The following is a 9,808-nucleotide window of genomic DNA, read 5'->3' on the forward strand; positions in this document are numbered from 1 at the left end:
TGTACATCGTCGTTTGTGTACATCGACGACTTTAAGCCTGTAAATGTTAGATTTCTCGATTTTCTTCTACATTTTCTCATTTTCACAGTTTTCTTAGAGGAGACATGAGCATGTATTGGTAGTATACAGCCAGCAAAATAATAATGAAACATATACTACCAACGCAGCGATGCTTTCAATTATTTTTTTTTCCTCAAATCTATTTTTTCTTCTTTAACCCGTTTTTGTCATTACACCAGGTCTGGTATGTGTACCATATTATACACTAGACACATTTTTATGCTACGACGCATACATTCATTTAATGTATAAAAGCTTTTCTTAGTTCGCTTTCGTTAAATCTCTCTTTGATACGACAAACTTATATGTCTGGAACTTTGTGTGTTTCATGATGATATACTTTTTGTACATTATACGTGCAAATGGTACGTATAATATACACACAGTGCCAAGTATATTTCCTTGTGAAACATTCGAACATTTTTCGAAAATCGAAAAAAAAATTCCGCTAAAATGCTAAACTCATCAATTTTATTCTCCCATTTTTTTTCGTTGCAGGCTTTCATCATTTCGGTCTTCCTAGTCATTTAGCGACACACGATTGGAGAAATCTAGCAAATCGTCCAGGTTTTCCACCAACACCTTCTTCAACCATCAAACCGTCCCATTTTCCACCACATATGTTGTCCCGTATCGAACGAACGAATATGGGAATTTCAAGTGGTGAGTGAGCATTTTCTTTCTTTGCAAAAAAAAAAAAAAAAATAAAAAAATATTTTCATCAAGAGTAACGTTTTATTTAACTCTGTGTGTTAAATTGTGCACGGAAAATTGAAATTTCATTTTCTTTTTCTTATGATTTCCAGGCACATCACCTATAACCCAGCTAAATCAAAATTCAATCTGCAATCCACACAGTACAACCAGTCCGAAAACATCGCCCAACATTTCCTTAACAAATTCATCACAAATGACACCCACCCTAACCGATGAAAATGACAACAACAATAACGTTGACGAAGGATTTGAAAACGACAACATATCAGTAACTGGATCTCCCCCGTTAGCAAATTCAACAGAAGATGAAGATAAACGTAGTCCGACACCCCCAACCGGTGCGTTTACATCGCTTATACAAAAAAATGCTTCGTCATTTAAGAAAAGTGATTTCTTATCGGGATTTGCATCGCACATACATCAACCTAATCAGCACGTTTTTAATCATGCCCTGGCAGCACAATTATTTTTACAGTCGCCATTAATGCCTCAACCTAGTCAATGGTTATACACACAGTTGTATGGAAATTACAACGATATGCCTTGGTTTCGGAATACATTTCAGAATGGCAGCAATTTTCGGCCAACGGCCATTAATAATGAAGAAAAATGTGATGTTGATAATGGTACGCTGGGCAGCCGGTCGATAACGCTGATTACGCATAATGATGAAACGGAAAATCGATTGTCGCCACCGGTCAGTTCAACACGACGATCGCTCAGTCCAACAGATGAAGACGAAGAAGTGGACGTTACTTGCCGGAAGGGAGATAGCATCGGGCCAATTCGGTGCAGAACACCATCGAAGCATGTTGATGTTTGGCGGCCGTACTAGACGCTTACCAAATAATTTTAATCTTTTGAACGGCGACTTCGTGCTGTGTCTTATCTCCGAAGGAGATTGATGACAGAATTGACTTATTTGACATCGATTGAAACATTTCCCAGTCGTACAGATTGGTTTCTTTTGAAGTCAGTTCCAGCATGTGAATTTTTAGATTCATTTGAGTCCGTGAGAAAAGTATACAAACACATGGATAATGGATATCCATGCGCTTTATCCGGTGAGAAGGAATTTTTTGTTTGAAATTTTTCCCAACATGAAAACATATCGAATTTAAGAAACCCAAAAACAAAAAACCAAAAATATTTTCCTAAAATAGTTCAACTAACTTAAAGCAGAGGCTGCTTAACTCAGTCAATTCAATTTAGATTCGTTAAATTTGTTGGACTACAGCAATAAAATATAGGATCTATAGCACAGTAGACTGCCATCTTCCTAACGATTATATGGGATGCTTGCATCCCAGTCCTTTTGTAATGTTAAGGTTCGGAACAGGTTTGGGGTTAAACTGAACCGGATACAGGAACCTGAATTTTTGATTTCGGGTTTGACCCGAGTTTCACCTGATTTTTTGTTTCCCCTTGTTTCTGAAAATTTTTAGGTTTGGGTCAAACCCGAAAGTGAAAATTAAATTTCAGGTCCAATTCGGGTCAAACCGTTTCAGGATCAGATTAGGTTCGGGTTGAACCCAAAATCTCAAATTCAGCTTCAAGTGAAAAGTGCAGAATAACCACTTGGGTTCATTAATTATTCTTTGACACTTGGATTAAAATAGGCAGTTACCACTCCACAAGAAATGTCTGCACTTTCATCGCATTCAGAGTGAAAAGCCTTTGACCGTCTTGTTTCCTGGAAATTTTGAATTCGGTACTAAGCCATAAAACGCTCCACATTCTGCTCCGTTGATTGAGAGTGAAAATTTCAGAAAATAATCCCAAAATCTCTCCCTTCAGTCATTTTTTTTTTTATCTTCTTCGTATCTCCTTGTTGCACCTGTATACAGTCGAATATCATCATTTTCGAAAATGGTTCCGTCTCTCGTTGACCAAGCAAGAATTTTGTATAAAGTAGAGATTCGGAAATTTCAAAATTTGGAGCTTTATAAGTTTATCTGATTGTGGAAAGTTTGGCCAAAAGTTACGTATTTGAAAGAAATGTTATTAATTCTATGTGATTTTCTAGTATCTGTTGAAAAATTCTTAAAACCCAACAACCTAGCAGAGTTTGCAAAATTTTGCTAGACGTTCCTTCTGGTCAGAACCTCTTCAACCACACCAACTGCTAAAATTCTTAATATAAAATGCAGGCCGTCGAGAGTTATACAAAATACCGATGAGAGTTATTTTGTATGGCCGATAAGCACTATAAGAGTAATTTTTCCCTTTTTGTCTGATAGGTACGATAGATTTGAAAGGACAGAGTTTTTATTTTATGAAGACCTGCAATACTAGTGCTAGAGCTAGAGCTCTACCAGAACAACCAACGCATTCACTTGGAACGGCTGACATTTGGGCCTTAGCAAAATGTCAGGATTTCGCCCATTTCAAGGGAATGCCTTCAGGCCATTCCACTCATTGAAACGTTTTCTAATAGTGCTAGCAACTACTTTAGGCGAAATTTGAAATCAAAAATTGAAAAATCATAGCTGAGACCTTAATACACCGGCAAAACCGAATTCTAGCCGAAATAGTTTATCATTTTCGAAACCATTCATAATGGAGTACATCTCGTGTCGAATATTGGTTTCTACTAAAATACGTTCTTTGATGTGTAGTGTACACACACTTCTTGTAATGATTAAAGAAACAAACTCTAGTCTGTATATTTCGATAATTTAGCAAAATTCGTACGTTTTTAAGAGTAAAATAAATACGAGCAGGGAAAACGATTAGATGAAGAAATGACCTATGTTTCTATGGTAATCAATGCTATCACATATAATGGTTATAGTGACGCCAGGGTTTTCGTTTGTACAGCGCTGCTACCTATTCTCCAGTGCGGTATTTGATTAAATTTGTCGTTCGAGGGCAAAGCTGAAATTTAGAAGTCTATGTAAATATCTTAAGCAGAATAAAGGTTAAATGCAATTAAAGGTATTAACACAGCCCAACCCTGATTGAACCCATACACCACAGAGTGTTCGATGACACTGATTACTATAGAAATATCCATTTTCATTTTAATATTGAAAAAAAACTAATTTGTGTGGGGGAGTTGCGGGAAGCGGTGATGTTGATTAAACATTCTATATTTATGATGAAATTTACATTTCATTAGACTGTTCGAATACCATGATTTCAAAGATTTCGTTGGTTTTGTAATTTTTCGAATTCAACTCTAATTGATCGTTTGAATCTAAAAATGAGAAACGTGAGAAATAATTTCCTTCTCTGCCAACTGGATTATCCATCGAGAAATAGATTCCGTTGTAATTCAAACTTTTCACAAACATTTGATCATTTGAACATTTACATATTGCAGTTTTTCTAGGTTTTGATAGTAAACTTTGCAGAAATGTGACACATTTAAAAAAAATTTTGGACTTGTGAAGGCTCACCAACGCTTTCATATCCGTTAAAAAACGAATGTGTTTCAAATGTGTATCAACTTTTTTTTTCGAATGTTATACCCCAATACATTTTATGCTTAATTCGCATTTTTATGGATAGTACTTGGCCTGTAAATTTCTTTATATATTCAATTAAATACGGGATTTAGAGTCAAAAATCAACGTTTCCCGCAACTCTCTGTAATTTTCAACTGAAACTATTGTAACTATAAATCTTAATTGTAAATAACTACTCGGTAGATGTATTAATTCAAAGCAAACCAAAAAAAAACTAAAAAGAATCGAAAAAAGTTTTTACATAAATTTATCAAAGTTAAAAAATAAAATAAAAAATTAAAAAAAATGTAATTTGGTAAAATATAGCATCGACACGACATTTTGATTTGATATTCAAAATATTGTTATCGGTACCTACACCTACATTAAGAAGGTCACGTGTCTAGTATTTATAATGAGATTTAAAAGTAAAAAAAAAAAACAGAAGAAACTAAATTAATTAATAATTTAAATGTACGTAGGTATTGTAAAGATGAATATATAAGAAAACTATTTGTGAAAACTAAAATGGAATTTAAATGTATTTAGTAAAGTATTGCCACATCAAATTTAATTCGGATTGTCCTTTGACAGAACTCCCAGTAAATTGAGTTTTGTCATTGAGTACTTGTGGTTTCATATTTGCACGGAAAAGATGTAAAACGTAAAACACTGATGTACGTACAGGACGTGTACGATTTACGTGTGAGACGCAAATACCACATCTCGTACAATGTATATTTTTAAGTCGTAAAAAATCACGTCTTTCTCGCGTGAAGAACAAATGAGTGAACCATTGGCTCGAAAATTGGTCTTGTTGTCGTTAGTTGAGCTACGACAAGACCGATAGTTCTCATTTGTCAATTTTACGAGCGGTACGTTTCACACGTAAATAGTCAATATTATTTGCCTAACTCGTACTAGAATCCCAAATGGTCATAAATTTTTAATCGATTGACACCCACTACAACCATGTAACTTCTTTGGTCACCGAATTGCCGAAATAACGCAATAAATTTCCCGCTGATGTTGATTCCTTTTTCTCACTGATGCGACAATAAAGCGCCGACTCTCCTTTAGAGATCAGATTTGTACTATAATTCATTGATCTTCCCTCAGGTAATCAAAATTGTCGTTTTGATTTCTCAGATTAGCAAAGTCGGTTGAATGGGTCCGGACGAAAGAGTAATATATCTTCAGAGATATCAACCTAAAAACAGATAAGAGATCAGAAAATGGGATATATTGACAATACCAATCAGAGGAAAAAGTTTATGAACTCGATCATGATGTTTCATAAATTAAGATTGAAAAGTAAAAATAATGTGAAAATTTTGAGAATTCAGTTTTACCGTTTTACAACTATCTCGTTAAATCATTTCAGTTGTCAGCGTTTCACAACGTAAATACCCCGTACAAGTTTCAACATTCTCTACCGGTTTCCCTAAGCATTTTAGGTTAAAAACAGCACTGTCAGAAAACTTTAATTGAATTTCAACTACAAACTTCATTGACATCAATGGAGAGAGAATTGAAGGTTTGTATTTGTTTCAACATTATGTTGGTGCCACTATTGTCACTGGTTAAAAAACAATTGCAGATGTATTGAAAAAGATAATGCATCCAACGTTCAACGTAATTTTGAGGCTTGCTAGTGGTATAGTTGATGAGGGAACAAGATGGATCCATTAGTAGTACGTTACATACTGGGTCAAGTAAATGAGTCATGATTACACGAGTTAAAATGTGTTTATTGAGCATATATGAGAGTGTGAATGTTTGTAAAACAAGTAGACACATAGCCGGGAAGAGGTGACTAACTTCATAAGAGAATATTGGCACTTCCGATACACTGTGTAGATGGGAAAAAGCAAAGACCACTAGTTGTTGTCTTATTTTTCATATACTTTTTACGTATCGTGATATTTGCTAGTATAGCTAGTTTACACCTAAAGTACCAATATTCTTCTTCTTCTTTTTCAGCCTGTTTCTATCCGCTGCTGGATGTAGGCCTCCCCAATATGTTTCCATTTCGAACGATCCATTGCCACTTCTTACCAATTTTTGCCTGTAATTTTCTTAATTTCGTTTGTTCACCTCTCTGGACTCTGGTGGCCTGCCTCTAGGTCGTGTTATAGGTGGTCTCCGGTTCATAATCATTTTGGTCCCACATTCGGCTGTCCTTCTTGCAATATTTCACGCCCAGCTTCACTACAAAGATGCTATTCTTTCCATGACATCAACAGGTTTCGCTCTTAATTTATATTCGGAGACTTTTGTTAACGTTAACGTTTCCGCTCCATATATGAGCACGGGAAGGACACATGTGTCGAAAACGATCAGCTAAATGTAGAAAGGCGACAAGTAGCATTAGCGAATCAAAGATTAGATTAGCGAATTATAAGAATTACTGAACTCGTTCGTCTAAGTTAGGAAAAACTTTTTTCCTAAACGATGCGGGTACGATGTTGTTATATTTCAACACTAGATAGGAAACGGTATGCTAAAAGGGTTTTTAATCGAATTCGATTCGAAAACTAGCCTCTATCGAAAACCAGGAAAGCCTCTTACCATGCGTTAGGAAAAGAACTATTAATATCACAGTTATCACCGTTGATAAGTTTTTACTACATACTACCGAAGTGGTTACCATACACAGCAAACACAACCTACCGGGCGCCCTTTCTCACCGATTTTTTCTCTTTTGAAATCTGTACTTACGTTTAACGACAGCGCTAAGTATATAATAACCAATATCCATACCATCATCGACGTGCGTAAAAAGGATTTTCTAACGAAGTGATATTGAAATGGACAAATTTATTAAAGTGTTCTTCGAGCATCTTATTTCATTTTTATTATATTCAACCGTTATAATGATTATAAAACGTCCCTTTTCGACTATTTCCACCATAAATCAATCGATAAGCATATTTGGCCAAGCCACTTGTATATCGAACGTATTCGATAAAAACCATCATCATATTCCAGGCGAAAAAAAAAACCGAATCAACTTAAATTCAACTGACCATACAGCTCTCAAGATGATAATAAAAAGAGACTATTACCAATTTTTTATGGCATTAAATTGGTCGTCCCATGCATGTTCCACCGAAAATGGATTCAATATCAAGACTCATAAAATCGATTGATTTCTTCGAATGGTTAGTGAGAAACGTCTTGCAGATATTATGTAGAATATAACGTATATATGTGTGTGCTGGGGGGTATGTGGATTCGACCGAAAACAAGACATATATATACAGAAAAAATCATTCAAATAAAAGTAATTGATTCGGCCAATGATACTTTTTATTGATATGGCCATGCATTTATGTTTTTATTATATTTGTCAACTCAAATTTATTGTGCTTGATGGTAGTAACCATTGTTTCAGTTTTTGGGGGATACAGAATACCGTGTGGACACTCATTGAACTGTAAGTAGCATCATGTTTGATAGTAAACCGATATTATTAGGGTGTATAAAAGAAAGCGAATGTCAATAAATTGCTGTATCGCTGATCACGTGTATTGAAAGTTAATAAATTAAGAGAATGACCGGCATCCTCTTCGGTGTACGTAATCTAACTAAACGCAAAAAATGAAGAAAGCGATGTTCGTCGGTTGTTTTGTAGAAGAAATAAGAAAACGCGTCATGTTCTACTGTTTGGCAAAATTGGAAAATTAATGATGTTTTATATTAAGTTTAAATTTGTTCATTGTCGGACTAAAAAGCTTACATCTAACACATTATATATTGAATTTGAATAGCGGGGAGCGGTGTACGATTTTCCAATAATGAATTTAAGACGAACATAACAATGATTGATATTCCTTTTCGCTTATAATTATCGTCACTTCCATGGACATTTTGATTAAAAAACTCTTGTTCAACGAAATTATTCTGCACTTCGCACAAGCGATATAATTTAAACATCAAAGATTTTGCTGAACATATCGGTTCCTTATTTACAAACTCTAAATCGAAAGCATTTATCATCGAATTTCAAAATTATGTTAGAGTGCGGTGGGCATACACAAATTCTCGTGTATTTTTGGGGATAACATTGTATTCGCGATTACGTATTTTTCGCTAAGCGTACGTTTTACAAATTGATACGAAATCTATTACTTCATTAGTCTTCATGTGTGGTGTTTAAAGGCTATATTAATTGATTGTTCATCTATGGAGTGGATAACAGATGATGCAGCCGTCTGGTACATGTCATATGGCGACTCATGATCTCGAAACGATTAATGCTTTGTTAGCTTTTCTTTTAAATTAATAAGATATTAGGTAAGTAACACAAGATCTTGGTAAACGTCTTTGTTTGGAAGGGTGGAGTCGGCATCTCTAATAATAACAATAATAATCTGCCTCAAGAACCAGTTGCCAGTACATGTGTGAAGGTTCAAAGCTCAACCGGGGGACACATGACAGACTTAAACCGATTGTAAGATTTGTAAACAAAACAAAGTTGATTGAATCGTTTCAAGTCAAATGAAGGTAAGTGTATAGCTTTTGCACGGTGGGAAAAGAATTGTTGGCAGTACCGGCAACGGACTACTACTAGTCTCGTACCAAGTACATAATAGATGTATTGGAGCAGACGACCTTAACACTGCTATTTAGTTGTTAAAGTGCTTCAATCACACAAGCTTCCAACAATTACATAGGTTATTTTACACAAAAACAGCTTCGCCTCGGACCGGTAATCCTTACACAAGACTTAGACCAACACACGAGCTGGTCCCGGTGGAATTTCCCAGTGAGTTCGAACGTCTAAATAGTTGGGGCCATTGTGTCAATCCGCTCGCTTTGCGTTTTTCGAGCTGTTCACTTATCATACATGATTGGAAATGAAAAGTTGTGGAACCAATCTTCTCTTTCGATAATTGACTTTTTCAGTACATTTTTGGCGAACGCAGCCATTTTTTCTGACATAAGGGCCTGAAATGGAATTATTTTATTCGAAAACGGCTTCGCCTCGGTACGGTACACCTCACCCAAGACGTACCATTTCCATCATTTGTCCCATGGCATTGGTGAATTGGTGAGTAATGTAGTATTACTGACAGAGCCCCGCAAAATAAGTCATTACTTAATTGACATGAGTGTTATAAGTGTTGTGTGATCAAAGCCCGGCGTGCCGAAGGTAATCTTCACAATTGGTTAAATAAACAGTTCCAAACAAGTGAGTAAGTGTGAAATGGGTTTTACTACTTATATCAATGAAGTAATGACTCATTTTGTGGGGTTAACGTGAGGAAACATAGTAACGTATTTAGGCATTAGTAGGAAATAAATTTCGACACAAAAATAACTGTCACAATGTGTATGTCATATGTCATGTTCGTTGGAATTATTAAACAGGAATTATTAAATTCGTCGAAATATCCCTTTGCTCTCAAATTAAAAATCCAATTTTATTTTCTGTTAAAATGCATTTTGAATATATATGTATAAAACGGTCGACAACCTTTTAATTACAAAATATTATGTCAATAACAGCAACATTATTTTAATTAGCAATTAAATTGATTGTTTTATATTTGCATGCAAAAATTAAAAAAAAAATT

The 9,808-nt window shown here is 35.1% G+C and overlaps 1 protein-coding gene across 1 annotated transcript; it reads left to right on the forward strand.

The window, feature by feature from the left end:
* Window positions 1–663: 663 nt before the first annotated feature.
* Window positions 664–4,731, forward strand: LOC119068550. Its single transcript, XM_037172178.1, has 2 exons — window positions 664–723; window positions 867–4,731. The coding sequence occupies exons 1-2, from the start codon at window positions 681–683 to the stop codon at window positions 1,610–1,612; spliced, it is 789 nt and encodes a 262-aa protein (XP_037028073.1). The 5' UTR covers window positions 664–680; the 3' UTR covers window positions 1,613–4,731.
* The last annotated feature ends 5,077 nt before the right edge of the window (window positions 4,732–9,808 follow it).

The sequence above is a fragment of the Bradysia coprophila genome (assembly GCF_014529535.1).
Source record: "Bradysia coprophila strain Holo2 chromosome X unlocalized genomic scaffold, BU_Bcop_v1 contig_20, whole genome shotgun sequence".
Lineage (NCBI taxonomy): Eukaryota > Metazoa > Arthropoda > Insecta > Diptera > Sciaridae > Bradysia > Bradysia coprophila.